Raw genomic sequence first — 27,916 nt, forward strand, 5'->3', positions numbered from 1 at the left:
TGATGGGAACACCCAGGCTAACTGTCTGACAAGATCCATCCATAGTTCAGTTAAATGATCATAATAATAATAATAATAATAATAATAATAATAATAATTTTTCATTTGAGGTACATAAATGTCTCGTGTTAATCCAAGTATTGGAAGACTTAACAATATCTTATATTTTTCTATTCAATTCCATGACTCTTATTTTGATACCAGTAACTCACATGACCAGGGTAACGTGACTTCATAGCCAACATTAAACATGGCGGACGCAGACACATTGAAGTCTCTAAATGGTTTACTAAATGGTATCGCGCAAAAGGTTTATTACAATAAATTGGAAATAACCGAGGACCTGCTGAAAAATGAACTTTATCCTGACCTGTCCCAAGAGGAATTCCACGCTTTGCACGAAAAAATGAAAGGTCTTGTAAAGGTGATTTGAGAAGCTGTAGGCTAACGTTATGGAAAACTTCCCCGATGTTTTGAGACGTTAAGTTAAGTTAGCACTATTTGTATGAATATGCACAGTGCACCATCAACCAGGTAATGTTAGTCTGTTGTCGTAAGGGGGTAACCTGACAGCCGCCTGTTGCATGTCTTTTTTTCTCCTCGCTCAGTTTCATTGCTGAAATGTTTTCGACACACTTTTATGCCAGTGTTAAAACAAGGCCACCGTTTACGATGCTGTGCAAGGCGGTCGCGGATAACTGTGGTCTAAAAGGCCATTTACCTCCAGATGCTGTCGTGGGACTTTTTCATTAGGAAGTCCGGCAAATATAGGCTAGGCTAAATCTGATTTAGGAGCTTGTGTGCGAGTCAGGTAGGTAGATACTGACTACAAACATAAGAGGGCAGTATTGTCCGCACAACCACTCGCAGAATACAATTGAAGATTATATTAATAATAGGGCATTGATTTAAGTTTGAGGTCATTATTACCCATAATGGTTTTCGCCCTTTTTTTCTAGTTTGGTAGGATCTTTCGGGATGATTTATTCAGTGAAGTTTCTTTGAGATAGGCCTGTGGCTGTACTGCCTGCAACCTAGGCCTGCTTGCTAGTACAGTACTAAGCCTAACCTCTTGTTGTTTTATTCTTTCCTCCATCTCAAATCTCTCTCGCCTCCTGCTTTATTCCCCTCTCCTATCCTCCACTTCCACTTCCTCCTCCCCTCTTCCTCCTCCTCCTCCTCCTCCTTCCTCAGTCTATCGCCTCGGCGGACATGGACCAGGCTCAGCTGGAGGCCTTCCTCACGGCTCAGACCCGCAAGCAGGGCGGCTCGGGCGGACTGAGCGGCGAGCAGGCGGCCGCCCTCTCCCGCTTCTGGAAGGGGCACCGGGTGCGCGTGCGGGACAGCCTGGTGAGCCAGAGCCGCTGGGAGCCCGGCCTGCGCGGCCTCAGCTGGAGGGTGGACGTGCAGGCGGCCAGCAGCGGCCGGGGTGGTGGGAGCGGCGAGGGAGGAGAGGCGGCTGGCAACGCCGTCGCTCTGCTGGAGCTGGAGCTGGGCAGACAAGGAGAGGTGAGGAGGAGGAGGGAGGGAGGGAGGGAAAGAAAGAAAGAAAGAAAGACTGGTCACCTGGCTCATTCAATCTGGTCCCCTAATCATCCTCCACTGTAATTGGCTCATTCACTCCCTCACTCTCCACCTCAAGCTGGTGTGTGGTGAGCATTCTGTCTCATAATGGCTGCCCTGCATCACCCAGGTGGGTGCTACACATTGGTGGTGGTTAGTGAGGCCCCCCCCCCCCCCCCTTTACAGTGAAGCACTAGCCTGACGAGCCAGACCCACATTAAAATGTAGGGTCTGGGCACTCACCGTTCGCAGTGCTCAGTCCGAGGGGAGGTATAATCGGTTGTCTTTCAAATTCCCGCTGCACGCAATAGGACAGCGCTATGAGTCCCATGCATTTTCCCACCAGAGGAGCTAGTGGGCTAGTTCAAACTTTTGTCAACTTAAAAAAAGCTTAACTCGTGTCACACTGTTCGCCAACAGCAACATCCATCTTCTTTGTTTTCAAGTAGCAGGGAATTCAAGCCAAACCGTTGCAACTCTGCCATCAATCATTGTTAAGCCCGCCTAACGACTCATTCGATTTCATTGGCCTGATAGAAGTTTAATTTTTCGAGCTCACAAGCCAACAGAGAGTTGCTAGACTAGCCCTGTAAGCAAATGTAATTTGCTGCCGCTAGGGTACGTCTAGATTTCTAGGCTAGTGAAGCACTTTAAGTGTCTCGAAAAGCTAACTGCAACGTGTTGTTGTCTTGTTGTAAAAAAGAATGGGGGCTGTGGTGGGGATGGAGCAGCAGGTGTGTCTTACCGGAGAAATGAAAGTGTGTAGGTGAATGAGAGAGAGAGATGGATAGATAGGTAATAGAGAGAGGGATAGATGGATGGATGGAGAGGGAGAGATGGATAGAGAGAGAAGATGAGTGTGATGATTTTGTGGTTGTTTTTGAGATGAAGTGTAATAATATTTGATGGTGTAACACAATCTATAGAGTGTATGCCCAGACTCAGAGAGATGGCGTTTTGCTCCTTTTGGTTCCAAAATCCAGCAGTGTATAGGTCTAACCCCTAACCATGCACAGTGGGAGGGTAGAGGGTCAGGATATTTCCCACAAGCAGAGAGAGAGAGACATGTCTTGGCAGGTGGAAAAACATAACTCTAAGCAACCACCAGCCTTTGATAAGACTCCAATGAAATATCCACTGGGGTTTTGTTTATTACTCTAACACCTGACAGGGAATCCGTGTTATGTGGCTGAGCTGCTGCCTAACAGGTAAAAAACGGTTATAGCCTACATTTAAAAACAATTGATGAGGTAGAAATTATGCCACATGTCTACATGCAATGCAGTTGATGGCCACTACAAAAGTTTGTTTAGATCCAGTGAAACTGCCATCATGGAGACATAATGTCGCACTTCGGTACTCCATTGCCTATTACCAGTACTAAAGATATGAATTATTCCAAAGTTGTTAAATATGCGGGGGGTATTGATTATAATGATGATATTTTTTTACGTTTGTGTGTGTATGTATGTATGCACTGACGCTTTCCACACATGAAGTTCCAAACGGAAAAATAAAGTTCTTTGAATTGAATTTGAATATACTAAAGGTAATTGATTATTTTGTGGATAGTGATTTATATTGTGGATATTAATTACACTGAGGATACAGTTATTCTAAAGGAGAGTCCTCAGTTACACCATAGCCTAGGAGCAGAACTGAGCCCTTGGTTACCATGGTCAGTTCCATATCTGCTGTTGCTAAGTGAACAGAGGATGAAGTGGTCGAATAGGGGGAGGTTCTCTATCCATTTATGATCGATCGAAGAGATTAAGCCATGACTGAGCAAAGATGAGCTTTGCTATGGCAAGTCTTTTGAACGTGGAATCTCCTTTACAGCAGTTGTAGTACAAGTTTGTGGAAACGCCTCCTCTGATCATTTACATCTATGGCCATGCTTGCGATCTGATGGACCTGGCTAATGTCATAGCTGGCCAGGTCACAGGACTTTCCAGACGTGAAGGATAATCATAAACTTAATTTTTTTGTGAGATATATAAAGATAAGGTGTAGTTGGTTTAGGAGACTGAATGCTGCAGGCCAGGCTGCAATGTTGCCACCTGACTGGCTTTAGTATGATGGGTTGAATTTGCCATATGTTTTTTTTTAAAACAAAATGACTAAAGATGTGTTTGTTAACCATCAAATCTGGGGTTTCGGTTTTGTGGTCGAGTGTATTGGTGGTTGTGTGTTTAAGCAAAGACCGTATAAGCCAGTCCCCCCACTCGACGGCCATCTTGACAACGCACTTTGAACTTTGGCAATTATTTTCATATTTAAGTGAATGGGGAGGCATACAAGAAAGGCCTGGATATGTGTAGGCAACGGCCATACTGGCATTATGAACTAATCCCACACATTTCTGTGTAGGATTCTTTGACTATGTCTCCTCATTAGGAAGTCACTGGTTTAAGTCTCCACTCTGCTGCCCTGGCAGACTCTGAGGGGGCATGGCATTGGACTCCAGCTTCTGTGGGCGTGTATGTACATGTATTCGCCAGATAACATGTACCCAAGCGCTTGATAAGACTAGACTGTGAAAAGCCGTTGCTTTTATGAGTTTTATTGGATGAGGTAGTAGTACCGGTATGCCTCTTTTTGTAATTCTCGGAAAGTTAATTGAGGGAAGAACCTCATTTACAATAAAGCCGAGATTACATGGCCACAGAACTGAGTGAAACTACAGCGAAGAGGAAGGTACTTTTAAAATATAAAATGATCACATACAGTTAGAGGCAAGGTAGTGCTTTGTGCTACTGTGAAGACAAGGTTATGTGCAAGGCAAGCATAGACACTTTGTTTGCGTTGGCCTTGGCCTACTTCTGAGTTGGGCAAGTCCCTGTTCTTCGGTCTTCTAGAATGTCTTCAAACAAGCTTACACTGTGTGTGTGTGTGTGTGTGTGTGTGTGTGTGTGAGAGAGTGCGTGTGTGCCCTGTCCTGCCCCATGGCTAGGTCTGCCTCGTTGCTTTTGTCACAAGGTTCTCCCTCTTTAGGCGTGGCAGCTCCCAGGTGGGTTGTCGATTTTATAACGGAACACAGACAGACTGGGTCATCAGTCCCACCCATTGCCACTGTTGGTCTGTTGGCACAGTAACAGGCTCACCATTGTGGCACTAGTGTAGTTATCTGCATTTATCAACCAATGTTGATGGTTGATTCTTTCTTTTCTTTATTTAAATGGGAGTCAATGCAAAGCTTCCATATGTTTTTGAGAGCAGAAATCCTAGTTATTTCATAACCATTTTTTGAATGCTTAAAATACAGCTCTGAAACAAAATGAGGAGACCACTGCACATTTTTCTGATGTCATCCTATGGTTGCTGAGTGACATTCGAATGAGTTGACTGTCATATTCAAATTTGCAGTGGTCTCTTCATTTTCAATATGACCGTTAATTTGAATGCCACTCAGCAACCATAGGATGACATCAGGAAAATGTGCTGTGGTAGCTTCATTTTTCCATATCAGTATGTATCATGCCTTTTTAAGGATTGTGTGGTAGATCTGTTTTTTATTTTTTCCATTTGCAGTCTGGAGAAACGTGTGCGTTATCGGTCACTTGGGGTCATGCTTAACCTCTCCTCCGTGACAAACATTAGACACCTCGTCTACGCAATTTAGCAATTAGGAAGCCCGCGTGAACGAACAGAAGCGGCGCTCATCGTTGCATGCATGTTGTTTGCACGCGTCGCATGCTTTGCCTAGATTTGATGAGCGGTGATAACAAGAGGTGGCGTGTCTAACACGTCAGACCCACAAGAGCTGGTGAATAGTAGGTGTGTCTAAAACGTTGGACCCATAAGAGCTGGTGAATAGTAAGTTAGTCGACATCCGTTGTAGACGAGCCCGGCCGTGGAGTTTAAGGAGTGGTCAGGGTCCTCCGGAGTGGACCATGGACAGCCCAGCCTTCAATTTGGGTTTGTTGATGTAAGTCTACTGTATGTCAGTCTATTCATTTATGTCTGTGACAGGAAAGCTTCAAATTAAGATAGCAGGCCATAAGCAAGTACAGCCTGATTATGGCATTAAAGGTAACTAGCTCTCTCACCCCAGCCATTTTACAAAATGAGAGACTTTGTTGTTTGTTTAAACACAAACAAACAGACACCGAATCTTCATAATAAACTGGACCTTTGTAGGAGTCTGCAGATACTGAATCCTTGTGTCTCCTCTGAACATGTCTATACACACACACACTCCCACACTCCCCAGATTGCTGTCTCTGTGGTTGTTATGAGTCGTTAGGAATTCCCTCAACTCATCTGTTACTGACTGCCTACCAATGTGATTGGTGATTTGGCCATTACAACTCCCGCCAAAACAATCACCCTCAATAAGTTAAACTTTTAAAATCTATTCATTTAACTTTTGAACTTTTAAAATCTATTCATTTAACGTTTGAACTTTTTTAATCAAGATTTGCATATGTTTTTAATCAAGATTTGCATATGTTTTTATATATTATTATTGAAATAATAATATTGTTTTTATCTTAATCAGCTCAAGTCAAGTGAGGCCACCATTTTGTCATTCTTCCACTTTCTGTCCTCATTCCTTTTATTTCTTTCTTTCTTTCTTTCTGGCCATGTAACCCAAAAAAGGGATTGTAGGGAAATGGCACAGGGATTCTGGTTGAATTTTTCCATCTGACATTGCTCTGCACAGAACTGTTTGTTCTGCAAACACAGGGGCTTGTGGAGCGAGCTTCGAGGGACGATGGTATCCAGACTGTGTTTGTATGTGCGTTTGTCTGCGTGTGTGTGCATAAAACATGAATGTGCATTGTGCACAGGCACACAAAGTTAGGCTTTACAAATACAAGATTGCTCAAACTTTTGGTTTTAGATAGAATAGTGGCAGTGTTTGAGGAGACTGTGTTATGTTTCACCATCAGCTATAACGTGTGTGTGTGTGTGTGTGTGTGTGTGTGTGTGGGTGGGGGTGGGGGGTTTGTGTTTGTGGACGCTGTCCTGTCCATGTGCATACATGGTGTCGATTATATGGACAGTTATCCGTTGGCCCTGCCTACCCCACCTGCAGTTTGTACCATATCAGTATTTGCTTAAAGGGACACCAGGCAACGTTTTCGTGTTAATTACTCATCTTCGTAAGTCGGTATATGGTTAAATGACTCATTACAGGGCGAATGAAGACTCTCTCGCCCGCCCCTACTGCCTGTAGGAAGAATATCCCGCTTGCAAGTTCAGTGAAGAATATCCCGCTTGCAAGTTCAGTGTATCGTACCCGGCGACCGAAGCAGTTTCAGTTTCCATCCTGCATCCACAGCACAGAGGGAGGCTAACGAAACGCTAGCGATTGTTGCAAACGGAAAGAGAAAGAGAGAAAAGGAAAAGCGCTTCAGACCGAACGAGGGGGAGTTTCGTAGAGAAAAAGCATCAGGCTTGCCTGGTGTCCCTTTAAGAGTAGTTATTAAGAGATAGCAACTAATTTACATTGCCAGTAAAATAAGAGTGTGCCGTTAGACTGAGAGACTGGGAAGAGGGGGGAGGGGTAATGCCCGGCTTTTCCATAATAAGTTTATGTCCTTTCTGTGGGGATCTGAATGGTCAGGTTGGAATCTGTTGTTGCAAGCTGTCTGTCTGTGTTTTGTGACAGTACAAAGGAGTGGACTGAAGGAAAACTATTTTTCACATAAGTCTCTGTTTCTCAAAACAATCGGTGCTACCAAGCTTGAGTTGCTGCAGCCAGGCAGCTACAGTGCTATGATTTCTTTTTTAGATATGTGTGTGTGTATATGTGTGTGTGTATATATATATATATATATATATATATATATGTGTATATATATATATATATATATATATATATATATATATATATATATATATATATATATATATATATATATATATATATATACATACATACACACACACACACACACACACATACGGTGTGTATATATATAGCAGTGGTCCCCAAACTATGGCCCGCCACCTCATTTTGGGTGGCCCCCCAAAACATGTCCGTGGTATATAGCAACCAGCCCGCACGGGAGTACGACCTCGTCAAACTATAACCTCCGCAATTTCCCCCATTCATTCTCTATGGCGAGTCTTAACAGTACACATGTAATACTCTTTTTGTCCACTGGTGGTTGTTTTGGCGCTGTTTCACGTTTGCCATCAAAAACGGAATGAAATGTAGGCCTACCTGCAAACAATCTAAGAGGCCTATGCTGACTGCTGCATCAGTGCTCAAAATATTGTAAAAGTTTATCAATTAATTGTTAATAACTAACTTCTATTCCAGTTCAGGTGAGTGAAAGTTAGAATGGTGGTCATTTCAGAGTTCACACATTTTTAATAAAATATACTTTTGGGACTCCCTGCTAATACTTTTGGGAATGCAAAAGTCTTTTTATTAGTATTATTTAATTTGAGTTACATTTTACACTGATATGGCATGATGGCAATATAAACACAGCTAACAATGGTATTAAATTGCAATAGCCTATAGATTAAATGTAATGGAATATTCAACTAAGGTAGACTGCTGTTCACAGCACTAAGCTATTTATGGTTACTGATATACTCCAAGTCTCTGGCCCTCTCTTAGAGCCAGGCATAGTAAGCTGGCCCTCGGAAGAAAAAGTTTGGGGACCACTGATGTATAGTGTGTGTGTGTGTGTGTGTATGTATGTGTGTGTGTGTGTATATATATATATATATATATATATATATATATATATATATATATATATATATATATATATAAAATAATTTATAACATATTTTTGTGACATGTTGCCATCATCAGGCTACATGGTTGGAAATAGTAGCCTAATAACTCAACTCCTTACCTACTAGGGCTGCACGATATATCTAAAATCTATCGTTATCGCGATATCAACATTTGCGATGGACATACCGCAAAGATTACTTAATTTTCGATACATTTCGATACATTTTCTGTGCCGTGCGCATTCCATACAGTCTATGGTGTATTCACATTCTGAATGTCAACATATGTTACCAAACCGATGCGGTCATGCTGCCCTAGAAGCCCCAGACAGCAGCAGAGAGGTAATCAGGATTCGTTATTTGTAAAAGTTGTTTAGCCTACTTCTTGGACTGTGCGATGTGCCCCTTACTTTCACTTTCCGCTGCACTTGGCATGCCGGTAGCCTAATAACGTGGGATGCGCAGCGTATGAGGTGGAGAAAAACGTGAAATATTTAAATATCTCAAGTTATATCGTTATCGCAGTACTCAATAATGTTATCGCATACCGCATGTTTTCCTAATATAGTGCAGCCCTATTACCTAGCTCCTTTCCTAACCCTACTAACAAGCTAACACACACTTATCACGCACTTCCCTCTCTCTTCCCTCCTCTACCGCCTCTTCTTTTACTACTTTCTCCTCCTACCACATTTTGGCTAGTGCTTATAATGGCGGCACTCTTGTCATAGTGTTGTACTGATGCAGTAGTACTTCCAAACTAAGGCCTCCTCTGCACTGGAGCTTGAATGTTATTCTCTTTCTGTGAGTCACTTTGAAGCGTCTACTAAATGAATAAACGTAAATCTAGTTTTTGTTGGTAGTGTTGTTGGGCCTTAAGTCAAGCTGTGGTGCTTTGAGGACATTGACTGCTGTGCGTGTAAAACATTAACACCAGTCATAATAAATATACCCCGTTATGTCAGGGCAGTGTAAACCAGTCTAGTCATTTCCTCATTGCTTTTCAGGTAAATAGCATGCCTTTAGCCAACACAAGCAGGACATTGCCAGTATAAAATACATAGCATGTCTTTATGGCTTTTCGTATTAATGTACCTTTGTAAACGGATGACAAAATTTTCATTCGGAATAGTTTAACCGGAATGACAAAAATACTGTTCATGTAAACGGGCCTAGAAATGGCTGAAAAGTTCCTCAAACACTTGATCTTAGGTTTTTTTAGGGCTGTCAAATGATAAAAAAACAACTAATTAATCATGATTATTTTTTCTTTATAATGAAGCTTTTAATTGCATTACATTACATTACGTTTGGCTGACGCTTTTTAGCCAAAGCGACTAACAACATAGTAAACAGTTTAAGTTTTAGAGCAGTTCTCAACAATTTTAGGACAATTTAAAAACATTAGAGTACAGTAAGAATAAGTGCAATAAGTAATGATCAACATTGACATGTAATATCATGGAATTAATGTAAAAACAACCTGGACTAGCACAATTGCAAGCTTTTCCTGTAGGACTACCTCATTTCAACAACACCCTGCCCAATGGCCTATCGGAAATGATTCCCTAAGTGAAAGCTTGATTATGTTCCAAGTTATATTTTTTACGCTAATGATGACATGGCTGATGTACCTCAAATAAGGCTCTGCACATGTGATGTTCTCTCTGGAAATGTTAAATGCAGAACGTTCAGTTGCATTCAGAACAAAAATCTGCATATAGAATGACAAAATCAACACAAGGAGGACTGCTACCATTGCACTTTAGCAGCCACACTGACGAGCCTGCCTGACTGCAGACATTTATTGTTTAATCAGCAGATGCCGATTTAAGTAAAAGATGGCATTAATCGGGTCGATCAGTCAGCACTAACAGCATTGCAGCTCATTAGATGGAGATGGAGCTGATCTGGGTACAGGATGCTGCTTCACTGCACTCACCACACCGCAACTCTATTTCTCTCTCCTTATTTTTCCTGTAAATGTGTGGAAGACACCAATGGGTTCCTGGAAAACAGTCCTAAAATAATAGACGTCTAGACAGCAACAATTCAAATCCATACGATTTCTATAGGGTCATAACATATGAATGAATCAAGGTGCCTTACGGAACCCAGTTTCAATTTGAGCTGTGTTGAGGTGTGCTAAATACACTGTGAAGCTGCATACATTGTGCAGACGGGATTTGGAAGTGAACATATTGACCAAAAACAGCTAGGCATAAGCATCTCTTCTCCCTATGACATCTTTATTAGAAGAGATGGATGATGTGAGAACTGATCTGAGTACAGGATGCTCCACCCTTTCCTGTAAAAGTGTGGAAGATACCAATAGGCTGCTGGAAAACAGTGGTGAAATAATAAACGCCTTAACAACATTGATTAAATTCAATTTTGTTTATAGAGTTTCATGACATGGATCAAGGTGCCTTACAGAGCCTTGAGCTTGTTGATGTAGGCTAGTAGCAACTGATCTGATTACCGGATGCCCCCCCCCCCCCCCTTCCATTAAAGATTCATTTTCCTTCTATCCGCATGAAGAAAATAGTAGGTTACTGGAAAACCAATGGTGAGAGGAAAGTGGTTGATATTGCAGTGGTTTGTAAAATGGAGATTGAGTAGTCATCTAATATTTATTGGAAGTATTTGCATGAGAGAGGTTGTCCAAAGAAGTTAAAATTTGAAAATACACCAAAGAGCAATGTTGTTATTCACGTTTGGGTAGGGGCTTGTTACAAAGCTATTAAAATCTAGGGATGAACTTAAGGTGAGCTGAATGCATTGTGAATCGGTATACATTTTGCAGGCGGGATTTGGAAGTGAACATATTGACCACACCAACTAGGCATAGGCATCTCTGCCCCCTACGAAAGCAACAACAGCCTCCAACTCAAACACTGCAGGGTCAATGATGTGTTCACCATAGTGTTCACATGCATCACTTACGCCTATGGAGACGTGTGAGTGTGTCTGTTTGTGTCCCTGCGTGCGTGTGCCTGTGTGTGTGTGTGTGTGTGTATGTGTTTGGGTGGGTGGGTATCAGTATACGTGCCTGTGTTCACGTGTATGTGTGTGTGTTTGTGTCTCAGCATACTTGCCTGTGCATGCGTGTCTGGGTGTGCCTGGGTGTTCGTGTGTGTGTGTGTGTGTGTGTGTGTGTGTGTGTCTCAGCATACGTGCCTGTGTGTGTGTGTGTGTGTGTGTGTGTCTCGGCATACTTGCCTGTGCGTGCAGCAGTTCTTCAGCAGTTCCTCCTCTGTCTCTTATCCCCCAGCTCTCAAATCTCATGGCTTCCTGTCAAGTCAAGTCAAGTCAAGTTTATTTATATAGCACATTTCATACACAGAGGTCATTCAATGTGCTTTACATAAACAAAACCAAACGATAATAACAAATAAAAGCATAGAAGGGCAATATAGTCAAAGAATAGTTAAAAGGTAAAGATCATAATAAAAAGAAAACATAAAACACAAGGTAAAATCATTTAAAAATAAAGAATAATTAGTAAGCAAAAACAAAGGCAAAAGTAGTAAAAAAAGTAATAAAAGACAAAGTAGAATAATTATCGAGGCAGATTCAGAATTTGTAACTCGGCACAGTTAGCAGAAAGCGTCTGAGAACAGTTTGGTCTTAAGTCTAGATTTAAAACTGGCTACAGTTGGGGCCTTTTTAATGTCATCCGAAAGTTGGTTCCACAGCTGAGCCGCATAGCAGCTAAAAGCTGCTTCACCATGTTTAGTTCTAACTGTAGGTTTTACTAGCAGGTTTTTCACCTGGGACCTGAGAGGACGAGAAGGTGTGTACTGCTGAAGCATGTCTGACAAGTTTTTAGGTCCTGCTCCATTTACTGATTTATAAACAAGCAATAGTGCTTTAAAGTCAATTCTGTGACTTACTGGAAGCCAGTGCAAGGACTTAAGAATTGGAGTAATGTGGTCAGTTCTTTTAGTAGAGTCCTAGCTGCTGCATTTTGTATCACCTGAAGCTGTTTAATAGTCTTTTTAGGAAGGCCTGTGAACAGTCCATTGCAGTAATCAACCCTGCTGGAGATAAATGCATGAATGAGTTTTTCTAAGTCATGTTTTGACATCAGCCCTCTGAGTTTGACAATATTTTTGAGGTGGTAAAAAGCTGATTTAGTTATCGCTTTCATGTGGCTGTTGAAATTTAGATCACTGTCAATTAATACACCAAGGTTTTTAACCGTATCCTTTGCCTTCAACCCTTTTGTGTCAAGGAGAGTGGCAACCCTAAGTCTTTCCTCATTTTTACCAAATATAATTACTTCAGTTTTTTCTTTGTTCGGCTGAAGAAAATTTTGAGACATCCAGGTGTTGATTTGTTCTATACACTGTCACATAGATTCAAGAGGACCATAGTTGTTTGGTGATAGAGCTAAGTAAATTTGTGTGTCATCTGCATAGCTATGATATGAAATCAAATTATTTTGAATGATTTGTCCAAGTGGGAGCATATAGAGGTTGAATAATAGTGGCCCCAAGATCGACCCCTGGGGAACACCACAGGTCAAGGACGTTGGTGTTGAGGTACAGTTTCCGATGGCAACAAAGAAGCTCCTTTCTTGTAGATATGATTTTAGCCAGCTGATAACTATGCCTGTAAATCCAACCCAGTGTTCTAGTCTGTGTAGTAAAATATTGTGATCAACAGTGTCAAATGCTGCACTAAGGTCCAGTAGCACTAGGACTGATGTTTTACCTGAATCTGTGTTGAGGCGTATGTCATTGGAAACTTTAATGAGAGCTGTTTCAGTGCTGTGATTTGCCCGAAAACCAGACTGAAAGTAATCAAAATACCCATTTGATGTTAGGAAGGTGGTTAATTGATTAAAGACTACTTTTTCAATAATTTTGCCAATAAAAGGTAGATTGGATATGGGCCTGTAATTGTTTAGCATGGAGGCATCCAGGTTATTCTTCTTGAGAAGTGGCTTTACAACAGCTGTTTTCAGTGACTTAGGAAAAGTGCCAGACAGCAATGATACATTTACAATTTGAAGGACATCCGCCGCTATGAGGTGAAAAACAGTTTTGAAGAAATTGGTAGGCAGAGTGTCTAAGACACATGTGGAAGGGCTGAGATTCTGTACCGTTTTTTCAAGTGTTTCGTAGTCTATCAAGCTGAACTCTGACATCAAGTTTAGTTTCCCTCTGTTTGTTGCTGGAAGTTCAGGTTGTTGAATTTGTAATTGAGCAGATATGTTGAGTCTGATTTTGTCAATTTTACCTTTAAAAAAAGATGAAAACTCATTGCATTTATTAGTTGAGAGAAGTTCAGGCGCTAATTGTGAGGGGGGATTTGTTAACTTATCAACAGTTGAAAATAGAATACGAGTGTTATTTGAACTTCTATTGATAATGTTAGAAAAGAAAGACTGTCTTGCTTTGCATATTTCAGAGTTATATGTGCGGAGCATCTCTTTATGGATTTCATAGTGGATCTGAAGTTTGTATTTACGCCATTTTCTTTCAGTCTTCCTACACTCTCTTTTTAGAAGTTTAACTGCTGGATTTTGCCTCCATGGTGCTTTCTGTTTGTCCTTAACTTTCTTGAATTGTAATGGAGCAATGTCATCCATAATGTTTGCCATTTTTGCATTAAAGTGATCAAATAAGTCTTCAGAGTCTGACAGTTGACTTGACTTTAGTGAAAGTGCTTGCTCAAAGAGAGCACTTGTCTGATCATTTATGATTCTCCTTTTTACCATCATAGCTGTGTTTTGAGTGTGTGGGGACATAGACACATCAAAGAACACGCAAAAATGATCAGATAAGGCCAGGTCTTTAACAGCTGTAGAGACATCGAGACCCTTTGTGATAACAAGGTCGAGGGTATGGCCGAGAGAGTGTGTTGGCCCCTGTACATGCTGTGTTAGGGAGAAAGTATCGATTAGTGCAATGAATTCCTTGGCATAATTGTTTTCAGGATTATCCACATGCAAGTTTAGATCCCCTGATATAATAAGACAGTCATACTCTATGCAAACAACTGATAGCAGTTCACCTAGCTCTTCAAGAAAAACTTTAGCTGAATGTTTTGGAGGCCTGTAAATTGTCTGTAATAAAATCTGAGGAGAAGACTTAATGCATGCACACAGATATTCAAATGAAGTAAAGTCACCGAATGACGACTGATTGCACTGAAAAGACGTCTTGAAAATTGTGGCTATCCCCCCACCTCTTTTATTTGCTCTGGTAGCACTCAAAAAACTGAAGTTTGGGGGAGCTGATTCGATGAGAGTAGCAGCACTGTTTGCTTGATCTAACCATGTCTCAGTTAAAAGTAAAAAATCAAGGTTGTGTGTGCAAATTAGATCATGAATTAAGAATGATTTGTTTGAAAGAGATCTGATATTTAGGAGTGCTAGTTTTGTTAGTTAAGTGTTGGGGAAATATGATCCATGGGGGAAATCTGAGGTTGATGTGGTACGGGTAGGAGATTGGACTGGTTTACCCTATAAGCTCGATGCATTTGTGTTCTATTTCTTGTCAATACAGGAATAGAGAATGTCATGGGCTTACTGGGTCCCGGCATGTTCTCAAAACTACTGTCAGTACCATTTATATTGCAGGGACCCTGAGAATATCATGCAATACAGTCATCATATAATTGTCCCCTGCTGCTGCCATCTGTATTTTCCACTGCACATTCCATGCTATATGCCGGCTGAGAAAATGAACTAAGAGGTTGCTGCTGCTTAAGAGATCCTTCTAAACGGGGAGGGGGAGGGCGAGGGGGTGGAGGTGCCCTTCGCTTCTTTGGTGCTAATGATCTTGGGCTAGTAAAACTCTGCATGGCTACTGGTAGCAGTCTCTCCATTCTTGCAGGGAACATCATGTGCTTGGGTGGGGATGGTGATGGGTATTCAGGGGATCCTGTGGAGTTTGAGTGGGTGGTGGGATGAAGGGGTGGGGATGGGGATGGGAGATTAGGGGGGTTTGTGTGGCCTGGGGAGTTTGATTGGGTGGGGACGTGATTGGGTGTGGGTGGTGATGGGAAATCAAGGAGATTGGGGTTGAAAATTGATCCAGAGTCTCCATCTGCCTGCTGAGGTTCTGGGAAGTTTGTTGCAGATGCTCCGCTTTCAGCATGTATTCCAGTAGTGTATTCCATGTTGTTGTGTTTTTGTGGTGACAAGGAGACGACGGAGGTGGGGAGGGGTATTGGTACTGGTGTTACAACATGACCCTTCCTTTCTGATATCCTCTCAGCAGCTTTGATAGGTGCTACAGTGGGCAGTGCTTCGAATTGGCCAGCTTCACTCGCGGTCCGCGCGTGGGATCACGCGGTATCACGCGACTTTAATTTGTATTTTTCCAGTGAGACGCTGCAACAACCCAAACAACCGGTAGATGGCTCAAGTGAGCAGGGTGTGTCGTAAAAAGAAATGGAGCCTGAAAAACCCTACACAGACTTCACTACAGACTTTAGCAGACTGGTTTAGAAATAATGTAATAGCCAGAAATATGCCTGCCCTAATAAAGAAATATTTGGTTAACTGCGAGTGAATCCCGTTTTCAGCCGTAGAGACGCAGGACAAATTAAACATTCTGGTTTTCTCCGAGTGCAACGATGATAGACAGACATCATTTGGACAAAATATAGAGTAGCCTATTAACCTCCGTTGCTCAGCCAAATGCCTTCCTGTTACGTCCTGTTATCACGGAGTTAGGCCTACAGGCGATAAACGATTTTTGATGGTCACAAGTTTACTTCATTAGGGACTGTTCGTTATTTATTTAAGGGGCTACCGGAGGAGTTTGGGGAGCATTAGTCCAAAAAGACGTGACCCTCCCTCGCCAGCAATACATTTTTCTATGACCCTCCAAAGTGATTATGAAAAAATCACTGTCAACTTTTTCCGGGTTTATCGCCTACTGTATTTTAACGTTTTCACATATTTGACCATAAGCCGTTTATCATAGGCTATCAAGAAACCAAACTACAAAGGCGAACACTTTAACAGGGGGAATTAATTGGGCATGAATCATGCTGAACGCTATTTCGCTACCTTAGAATAATAAGGTTCTATCTGCGTTTTGAGTAGGTACAACCGGGACGATTGAAACGGGGACGAATGAAACATTCCGGTTTTCTCCGAGTGCAACGATGATAGACAGTCATCATTTGGATAAAAAAAAAATATTAATATTAACATGGAACATATTAACCTCCGTTGCTCAGCCAAATGCCTTCCTGTTGCGTCCTGGTATCACGGAGTTACGAGCGATAAACGATTTTTGATGGTCACAAGTTTACTTCATTAGCGGTTTATTTTTTTGGATTATTAAAGAGTGTTTTTCATTTAAAGGTTTGACTTCGTGCTTATTCAGAAGAGCATTTAGTGCTCTCCCCAATCCCAGACGTTCACATTGCATGTTTGTTTGTAATGGATGCAACCGCGAGATAGGCTATGCGTTTGACAATAAGTTGTTAACAGAACCAAGACATATAGCCCAGCAGCAATCTAGGGACTGATCGTTATTTATTGAAGGGGCCACCGGAGGAATTTTGAGTGCTTCAATTGGAAGTTGCATGACCCTCTCTTGCCTGCTAGAAATTGTTCAATGACCCTCCGACAGAATTGTTAAAAAAAGACATGACCCTCCCCTGCCAATTGTCTTCCGCCCGCGCCACAACCACACACTTTGTGATAACATTCTTAAATCAATCTTTCCCGTGAGCTTGCATGCTACCAGTCCTTCCTTTTCAAATGTGTTGCGCCTGTTTGCACAATTTCACAAATAATCATATGTGATTAATAGTATGACAAATAATCCCTGTGCACGGGGACCGAAACAATGCATGCCAACTTTTTCTGTGTTTATCACGTATTTTAACTTTCCCCGCTGTCTTGCCGTTTTAATGTTTTCCCGAGAATATCCTATATTTTAATACTCTCATAACAGCCCTGCCATCGGGCCTGTCTCTGTGTTGCCCTGTTGCTACCCCTTGCCCTTCCAACGAAACAGATGTCTTCAAATCATCGTTTTCCTTGCTTGAAGGCGAACTTAGAGTGATGTTAACCTATTTAAGTTTAACGGCGCGATTGCCGTGAGAGCACGATTCATTGGCGCTTGCATGTTCGGCCTTATGTCTACGTGCGCACCTGAGGCTACTCAGCTGCAAGAGAAATAATTTCCCCTCTTTGTATGTTCACTGCAAGTTGGCCTACCATAACTTACCAACTCTGCACTGTAGACTGGCTATTTATATTTTTCTGTGAAATAAGCAAATGTATTTGTTCAACTTTATGAAGCAGAATTACGCATAGGGTACTTGGAACATAATACATTTGACAAAGGACAGATGAATGTTGCTAGTGACAAAATATTAACTTTCAGTGTTTTAAGATGTCTTTGTCATGGGGAAGTGTTTTTCCCCATGCATTTATTCTAGGTTACTGTCAGTGACTGCCGTGAGAGAAGCGGGTTCTGTGTTTCGTTCATGTCAGTGACTGACGCGAGAGAAGCGGGGTCTGTGTTGTGTTGTGTTGCGTTGCGTTAATTTATTTTCATTGGGCATACCGTGCCGTGCCGTCCACAGCTCTTCAGTTCTGACAAAGCCAAAATTACTCCTTTTGAAACAATGAGTGCAGGAAGGGGGGGGGGGGGGGGGTGTCCCAAGCAGCTTTCAGCCATAAGGCTACTGTAAGAACATTTCAATTCACCCGACACTAATATTCAAAATGTTGAAAACTATTTCGGCATAGCCTATAAAGCAGTTTAATTAAATGGAATGTTAGTTGTAAACAAACGAGCTACTTGGTGAGGATTGGCCTAACAGATGCGCTCGTGCCTTAGATGGCAGGAAAAATCTTCACGATAGGCCTATTAACTAACCACCCGATTCACGTTAGCTGGGGCGAAGGGGGGCCATCAGACAATTGTGCCCAGTTAATCCGGCCCTTCCCCAAAAAAATCACACCTTCCCACCCCTGACAGCTTAAAAGAAGTCAAGAGGACTCCTTACTCACAGACCTAGTCACAAACCTGCGGTTTTGAAATCCTATGCAGCTACAGGAGCTTCCAATCGCGAGGAAGCAATTTGGCATTGTAGGCATAACTAACATGCAATAACGCCGCCAACAACAACCAAAACTAGGCTAATCATTGTCAACATGTAAATTAAATGTAACATTATTGTCAATCAAATTAAAATGTTCTCTTTTGCAAACGTAGGCATAGTAACAGAATAATTTAATAATGTTACAAGATACTACATCAATCCGTATGTTTCATTGGGCTACTAGGCTATTTGTTTTGCCTTGATTCATTTAGGCTAGGCCTTTTTATTCAGGGGCCATATTCACAAAGAATTTTAAGGCTAAAAGTAGCTCCTAACTGGCGAATTTAGGAGCAACTCCTAAAAATAATGGGCGTGTCACTCCTAACTTTAGGACTCCTAATTTTTTCACAAAAAGTAATTCATGAAGCATTTTAGACCTAAAAGTAGCACCTAAGTCTGGGACAGCTTAAGTTGAGAGGACTCCTAACTCACTAAGACCTATTCATAAACAGCTTTTTTGTGGCATTTTACGTTGCGATGTTTTGAAATAGCCTATGCGCAACAGGAGCTTCCAATTGCGAGGGAACAATTTTGCATTCATAAAAGGGATGCAATAACGCCACCAACAACAACACAAACTACTCATTGTTAACATGGAAATGAAATGTAACGTTTCATTGTGAATCAAATTAAAATGTTCTCCTCTTTGCAAACGTAGCCTAGGGATATGGTGACAGATTAATTTAATAAATGTTGCAAAGGTAGGCTACTGCATCAATCCATAGGCCTATGTTTCATTAGGCTACTAAGCTATTTGTTTTGCCTTACTCTTTATTCATTTAGGCTAGGCCTTTTTATTCAGTTATTAATCATCTTCCGTCCTTAACATTACTTGTGTAGCGCACGCATTCTCCGACCTGTCACCTGTCAGTCATCATCGGAAGAGAGGTGTTTGGAATTCCCGCGTTACAATCGTCTGCCAATCAAGGTGGTCACTTCAGTCAAGCTCGTGCATGAGTAATGACGTCATCCATAGCCACGAAGACTCACTCCTAGTTTAGGAGTTGTCTGAAAGGCTTTGTGAATAACTTTTAAGAGAAAACTCCAATCTAAAATCTTTAAGTGCGATTTAGGAGTAGCCTACTCCTAGTAGTAAGATAAAAGCCTTTGTGAATAGCCTACGGCCCCAGTTATTCATAATCTTCCGTCCTTGTGTAGCGCACGCATTCTGAGACCTGTCACTCATCATCGTAAGGGAGGTGTTTGGAATCATGCCCGCGTTACAATCATCAGCCAATCAGCCAATCAAGGTGGTCACGCTTGCCCATTTACCCAAATTAATGGTCGAATATTACTGATGATCATTGTTATTTAAGAACATGCAGTGTGTGTAGGGTACCAAAAACATCTTGCTCGTAAAAAAGCATCATAACGCACATTCTGGCGGGTCTGTTATTTACTGTAGGCTGCGCAAACCACATGCCTTTATTTTGGGCAAGCCTGCATTCATTCATTCATTCATTCATTCAACCTTTATTTATTCTCGGAGGGTCATTGAGGGAAGCCCTCATTTTCAATGAAGCCGAAATTACAGAAGCGAAGCAAAGCGCTCCACAAACAAGACAACATTCGAGGCCTTCTGTTGAAGAATTTTATATAAAGCCTGCGCTGACAGTAATCCTCCTGCCCCTGATAGGCCTACCACAGCTGTGGATAGTGTGGAATGTTCAAGTAATAACACAATCCAATGTGTGTCTCAATTGTCCCCCGCTGACCACCTCACACATTTCTCTAGATTTTGCAACAAACTTACATGACACAATGCCATAAAATATGACAGTTTTAGGACACAGAATAATGTTTGTAATGATACCAGGTAGGCCAGGTATTGTCGAAGGTGCATGGTGAAGTGAAATTCTTACTTTGGAAAACAAACATTTGCCGATATCATCGCCGATCATCAGAATATTGCAATAGATTCTGTGTTCTGGACAAACTTTTATTTCATTCCCCACTTTGATCAAGGGGCATGACTGATGATAGTGGAGATAACGTGTTATCCCGAGGCTTTTGCAAGTCAGCATCTTCGACGGTAGTCTATTAAAAATTAAAAAAAGTTTTCGATGTCCCAAACGGAGAGCCATACTTTATTGTTTTTAACGATCTCTATGCTACTCACAAAAATGTAGGCATGGGGACATGATGAAGTAGGTTATCCAACTGTCGTGTGTTAAATTATTGTGATTACGAGCCAGTGGTTTTCAAACATTATGTGTGACTCGGACATCTAACTAAATGCAACAGGCTCATATCGTCCTCGCATTCGCAAAATGAGGACCAGTGTTTTGTCAAATTGCAAATAGCTATTCGTTTTAACTACTTTTTTTTTTATGATAGTATAAAGTGCTTTTTGTATAGGCTACTATCTTAATATTGGAATATGGGGAGGGAAGTGGCGCGTCTGCAGTCAGCCAAATATGAATGTAATTCTGCGGCATAAAGCAGATGTAATTGTTTATCGTACAGAAAAATAAAAATGACATGTCAAGCAGTCAATTGACTACATTGCAGTCAAGAAGTAGGGCAAATTAATTTACGAAACCAAAACGTGGGTCATAGTTGTCTAAGCCTCTATTGCGTAGCCTGTTAAAAACGTCGCCAGATAGTATTAAATCGGCAACAACATTGTTTTCTGCAGAAGCCTACCCAAGGCTACAGATTAATTCTGAACAGTTATTTCTCTACTGGCTCAATTATCACACCACTGTTTTGATTTGCGTAGTTGCGTTAACCCCAACACTGACAATAATGTAGACAGCAAATTTCGATTTCGATTTTCGTGTAGTCAAGCCTTAAGCCATACCCAAGTAGCCTAAATCGAGGTAATGTTTAATTATGCATGATTTATTTTGTTATTGAATTCGTAGGCTGGGATTACTCTCGGCAACAATTATGTAAGGGACTGCAGGCAGAGCGATGTACAGTGGCAGAGCGACGCACAGTGGCTGAAAGTGGTACTAAAGCTTCTCGCAGCTTCACGCCGCGTAATGCGCGAATGAAGTGGTCATTTGAAAGCGATGCCCACTGTATCTCCTCATGCTCATCACATCCATTTGTTTGCTGAGATTCCAGGGAGTTTGACGCCAGTGATTGACTTTGAGTCATTTTAGCAGCACCCATCTTATCTTGTCCAGTGGACATGGCTTGGCATTGTTGAGCTGGTTGTTTATGTTTCTCCAAGGTCTGCATTTCAGTGGAGGCTAGCGGGTGGTTATCAGAGGGCCCCACAGATGAAAATTTGTATTCCAAGCTCATATAGGGCCGAGAAAAGTTCCTTGAAATCTTCTTTGACATACAGCTGTTCTCTGTAGCTGTCATTTGCTCCAACATGCACAATGATGCGCTTGATAGTTGCATATTTTGACACCAGTTCTGCAAGCTTGTTTTTTGTGTCAGACACTGAAGCATTTGGGAAACAACATACAATCATCCTTTCCCCATTTATATGTCTCACAGCAAAGTCGCCTAGAACGAGGGTTGTGGGATGAATAGGGGTCGAGTGCTGCTTCTTGTCTGTGCCCATCTTTCTTTTGTTGTGGTTTGATCGCTGCCTGCTTTGGGTCTGTTCCCTGGGAAATTCCTCTCTCACGTCCCGGAGGCATTCAAATCTGTTCCATAGTGTTAGGGGCTGTGGGCTTCCCTTAGGACCACAAGCCCTGTAGTAGTTTGCTGATCTGTCTGTATTTCTGATACGAGGCCTGAAGTTAACATCTGAATTTACTGGTGTTGAGGTAATTACAGTTCTTGTATTACGTTTTTTTTTTTTGGTCTGGCACCTTGCCTGTGCCAAGGCTCTGTACTCACATTTCCCTTTGTGAGGTTGATGCATTCATCTGCTCTATTAGCAGTGATATTAGACTGCTGGGTTACATTCTCTGCATTTCCAGTAGTTGCTGTACTCACTTCATGAGATGCCTCTCGTAGTTCATCTGTCGTTGATGGAAGGGCATGCATCTTTGATTCCAAAGTAGAAATCCTCTGTTCTAGCTCAGTACATTTTCGGCATGATCTCCTGGGTCTCTGGCCGGAGGAGCGCATTTTGTTTTAATCCAACTTCAAGGTGAATTGCCGTTCAGTTTTTGCTCGTTGACTTGGCTGGCTCATTTAAAGTAAAAAACTAACCACTAAAGTTTCAGATTTAAATGTACTGGTTTCACTGTCTTTGCTAAACTAGCTTGTAAATGAAATAAAAGAATGAAACTGTCGTGAGCTGCATGAGCTGCCTAGGCTGCCCCTTAGTACCCATTTGCCAACAGCAGTGAATTATGGCAAAATGTATGAAATAATACGACTGTGTGACAGAATTTCACCAGATTAGTTTGGTGTGTGTGTGTGTGTGTGTGTGTGTGTGTGTGTGTGTGTGTGTGTGTGTGTGTGTTATTAATCAGCATTTCTCCCTCTCATTCCTGACAGGTGTGTGTGTTTGTTTTTGATCTCTTGATGACCGTGTGTTGCCAGGCCGTTTGTCCCATCTTTGTCTGCGTCGCCGTCCGAGCGTATTCTGTGTCGGGCGTGTCCCTTTGCACCCAGATCTGGGGCATCCGGCTACCCGTGAGCGCACCAGGGACCGTTTAACCCAGATGACGCCAGAGACGGTGCTCGTTCAGTGTGAAAGCCAACGAGCTCATATTCCCACTCTCGGCCTCCCACTGCAAGGCATCACATTGAATTAGGGCTGTAACGATACACCAACCTCACGATTCGGTTTGTATCACGATTTTTGACCCACGGTTCGATACGAATCTCGATTTTTCTTTTTTTTGGGGGGTGCTAGACATTTTATTAAATAACATTTGAATAGCCTCCCTTAGAACACCAGAGGATTACAATATAATATATCTATTATTTTATATCCTGATATAAAAATATTTTTCTGAATGACTGATATTTATGACCGCACACTTTATGCAGATTAGCCTATTGCCTAGGCCTGCTATTTTTTATTACAACTCTACCTCTTTAATTCAGCTGTCTGGTTGAAGCCTGGAAATATTGTAAACAAAGTAGCAAATAGCTTAGCCTATCGTAGTCTACTGATTGGACTGTTCAGTTTTCCCATGTGTGTTTAAGTTTCAAGGTAATACTTGTTCTCCTTGGGACAGACCCTTTTAGGAAACGTTGGTATTGAGATGATCAGTCAACTTCAATGCAAGAGCTTTAAACAAATATGTGCAGCATGCTAATGATGCTAAGCGGATTTAATAGTAATTTAGCTAGTCGCAGGGTCGGACTGGGAACAAAATTCGGCCCTGGCAATTTTCTCCTGGACCGGCCCACTACTGGACCGACGACCCCCCTGATTCCCCCCCATAAATAACAAACACACAGTATCATGCTGTAGCAACACTTCATAAACTGAACCCAAACATTTAGATTTGGACCTATAGGTTATTATATAATCAGTATCGTAATTTCTGTCAACTATGACGATCTCCATGCATGTTCAGTAGCCTATATTTTTCCTTTAGTCAAGCAGTGACATGTGGTTTAATCAGTGTTGGGCAAGTTACTTCAAAATCGTAATATATTATGTATTACTTATTACTGTCATTTCAAAGTAATTCATTACATTATAATATTACTGTCTCTGAATTGTAAGGCATTACACTACTATTGTATTACTTTTAAGTTACTTTTACCAAAATATCTGGAAATATGGATTTGGAATTCTAAATGCAGTTTATTATGCTCAATGCAGCTCATTGCACTTCTAATGGAGGGTGATGTGGTACAACATAATGACTGAGCTAGGCTTAAGGCTAACAACAGTAGAATGCAATAGGTGCAGTGATGGCTCATGATGCAATACAAGGAACAATCATAGCCAGAATTTTGTTAAAAGAAGACAAAAGGTCAAAGTCTGGTCAATTGTGATAGAAATGCTGTAACTTTAGGCTTAGGCCTACTCATTAAAATCAACAGAGCGCCCACTACCTGTATATTGTAACCCAAAACTTAAAGACATGTCAAGATAGGCTACACAGTGCAGCTACAGGTCATTTTTGTGCCCTAACTGGTGAAATACAGTATTAACCTAAGTATGTCATTTTATGGCCAACTATAAAGATGTAATCTGCCTGTTCCCAGGAATGGGTAGTATTTCTGAAACATGTAATATGTGTTTCAAATGCAAAATAGTATTTTGTCATTTGTATTTTATTGGGTTGAAGGTAATGGCTCTGTATTTTGTATCAAAATACTTTATTGGTGTGTATTTTTGTATTTTAAAAATACTGCAAAATACTATATGTGAAAAACACAAAAAAAGTAGATACTACAGACAGGTGTAATGAATAATTGGTAATTAGGCAACAATGGTTTATGTTTATCGCAATCAGCTAATGTGAGAACAGCTGTGTTCAACAACACTTACAGCTTTTCAGTGACTGCTATTGCTGAAGCATCAGCTCTGGTCTGAGTTCACATAAGGACACTGACAAAGGCAAACATGTCCCATTGTCTCCATGCCAATCTTTAACAGAAAAATGTCAGATATCTCAACCACAATGACATCAATAGATGGTAAGGTGTTGAGTGTGTTTGAATTCCCTTCCTTCTAGCATCCTTTACTGCATTCCACAGTGGGGAGTTCACCTTGTTTAATTAAATAACAATTATATTTCTTTATTAGCTGCATACTTGAGGTTGGAGATATTAAGGTGCGTCAAGTCGCTCACATACTGGAACTTCAAGATACATAGGCGTATGATTTTCTTATTCAGTTCTGCACTGGACTTGAATTACGAATTTTGGCACAGATACACAGTTATGATTTTGGCCTATTGATTATAATGTGGTTAATTGAAAGCTCTGTCAGTCATTTGGATAAGCATCAGCTAGATGACTAAATGTAAATGTAAATTCTTGAATTATTCTTAATTCTGATCACACTACATGAACTTGCATACGGTATACGACAGGGGCCAAATTGTATTGTTTTTTACTATATAGTTTTAATAGGCTAAATGTTTGGGATAAAAAAAAAAAAGCTTTTTTTGCAGTGCTTCCATACTTCCTTGAAAAAAGTATTTTGAGTATTTTCTAAATACAAAAATACAGTATTTTATTTTGATACATACGTAATATGGTTAGGCCTACTGTATTTTGTAGTTTATTTTGATACATTAAAAATGAGTGTATTAGGTATTTTATTTAGAAATACATTCTGATGTATTTTTGCCCATCCCTGCCTGTTCCCAGCATTAGCACAACACTTTGCGATGATTAGCTTGCAGTATTTTTAAAATACAAAAATACACACCAATAAAGTATTTTGATACAAAATACAGAGCCATTTCCTTCAACCCAATAAAATACAAATGACAAAATACTATTTTGCATTTGAAACACATATTACATGTTTCAGAAATACTACCCATCCCTGGGAACAGGCAGATTACATCTTTATAGTTGGGCATATGATGACATACTTAGGTTAATACTGTATTTCACCAGTTAGGGCACCAAAATGGCCAGTAGCTGCACTGTGTAGCCTATCTTGACATGTCTTTAAGTTTTGGGTTACAATATACAGGTAGTGGGCTCTCTGTTGATTTTAATGAGTAGGCCTAAGCCTAAAGTTACAGCATTTCTATCACAATTGACCAGACTTTGACCTTTTGTCTTCTTTTAACAAAATTCTGGCTATGATTGTTCCTTGTATTGCATCATGAGCCATCACTGCACCGGTCCAGGAGAAAATTGCCAGGGCCGAATTTTGTTCCCAGTCCGACCCTGCATGGACTCGTAGGCTATATTTCCCCACAAACCAAGCGGCTGCTTGGACAAATCCACTTGAGGGGTGGGGCAGGGGGGCACGATCGTAACACACACTGAACCTGTCATGAAGAGGCCAAAATGATTGACCTGTCACCCCCCAATCCAAATGGATGCAACTGCATTTATAGGCTAAGCCTAGGTCTAAATGACGGGCCGCAAATAGGCTAAATAACTTTAAAAAAAAAAAAAAAATCCCGGAGGTCACCGGCCCACATGTGGACCGGCCCACCGGGCATTTGCCCGGTTGTACAGATTACCAGTCCGAGCCTGGTCGTCTTCTATGCGTCCTTGCTTTCACGATTGTGAATGTTTTATTTAAGTCCCGTGTGTTCATTGAGCAGGAGAGGGAGGGAGAGGGAGGAAGGGAGAGGGAGGGAGTGCGAGAGAGAGCGCGGGGCAAGGAGAGGGGGTTTACTTCTATACTGTTTGGTAAAGTTGCACACATAGCCTAGTCTACAATGAAAGCAATGAGAGGTATGAAATTATTATTTATTTATTTGTTTGTTTTTGGACAACGCAGGCTACCGATAAGTAAAGCGGGAGATGTGGGTTGCTTTTGCGGCCGCGTAAGATGCAAAGCACTGCGTGAAACACTAGAAAGGTGTGTCGCGATTCTGCCTTTTCACACCGCGACACAGTATCGTTGATATGAATGTCGTGATTTCGGTTTCGAATCGTATATCGTTACAGCCCTACATTGAATGGTTTTTACATTCAGTGACATTCAGTGGTTTTCACATTCAGTGGTTTTTAGGCTTGCTGATCTTCTGTTGTCTTTTTAAGCGAAGTTTGTGCTATTTGCCTTGGCTATGTTTTTTGTTGGGACGGGGGGGGGGGGGGCGCTGACATAAAATAAAATGTATCAAAAAGTATAGAATGAATGACATACATACACTGTCAAACAAATGAAAATAAACTAATGAACAGTTGCTGGAGGCGAATGTTCTGTTCTGCATATACTGCTGATTTTAGGCTAAATTGGGCCAATCTGTGTGGAGAAAGGTGTGATTAACTTAATTTCAATGGTATTTGCAATGTTGGAATATATATTAAGTATGTAATGTCACATATATTAATCGGTGTATCTCTTTCATCTCTCTCTCTGTCTGTCTGTTTCATCTCTCTCTCTGTCTATCTCTCTCTCTGTCTGTCTGTTTCATCTCTCTCTCTCTGTCTGTCTGTTTCATCTCTTTCTCTGTCTGTCCATCTCTGCATGTCTTTCCCTCTGCAGGACTCTGATTTTGTGTGTTTGGAATTTGACGAGACGAAGGTGAACCAGGTGCTGAAGAAGATGGCTGAGATCCAGGAGAGCATTGACCGCATCGTTCACAAAAGCTAGTGTGTGTGTGTGTGTGTGTGTGTGTGTTTCGTGTTTCTGTCTGTCTATCTCTGTGCAAATGCAATTTTATGTCTGTGTGCGTGGATGCATTTTTGTGTGTGTGTGTGTGTGTGTGTGAGTGAGCACGTTTGTATTTCTGGAGTGTGTGTTTAAGTCTGAAGGGCCCCTTACAGGTGGCTTGTGCATTGTATAGTGAAAAGTGAGTGTCTACACATGTATATGTGTTGAATGTGTATCTTGCACACCAATGTCCAAATTCCTGCACTGTGAGCATTGAGAATAGCCGGACGGCTGAAACGTCTGCTCTTGCTCCCAAAATTAAATGGACAAACTCTTTCTGTAGACTTTGTTTAAGTCAATTCTTTCAGTGTGCGAACTACTCCTCTCTCTCTCTTCAACTCTTGGTTTAAACGCACCTGGCTAAAACTCTAGATCATCTGA

At 41.3% G+C, this 27,916-nt stretch overlaps 1 protein-coding gene across 1 annotated transcript; it reads left to right on the forward strand.

Annotated features, from left to right (window-relative positions):
* The first annotated feature begins 225 nt into the window (after window positions 1-225).
* Window positions 226-27,817, forward strand: commd1 (copper metabolism (Murr1) domain containing 1). The gene is made up of 3 exons (XM_042103736.1): window positions 226-424; window positions 1,195-1,509; window positions 27,368-27,817. Exons 1-3 carry the CDS (start codon window positions 251-253, stop codon window positions 27,473-27,475), a joined length of 597 nt encoding a protein of 198 aa, XP_041959670.1. The 5' UTR covers window positions 226-250; the 3' UTR covers window positions 27,476-27,817.
* Window positions 27,818-27,916: the final 99 nt, after the last annotated feature.

This window comes from Alosa sapidissima, chromosome 9 (genome assembly GCF_018492685.1).
Source record: "Alosa sapidissima isolate fAloSap1 chromosome 9, fAloSap1.pri, whole genome shotgun sequence".
Classification (NCBI taxonomy): Eukaryota; Metazoa; Chordata; class Actinopteri; order Clupeiformes; family Clupeidae; genus Alosa; species Alosa sapidissima.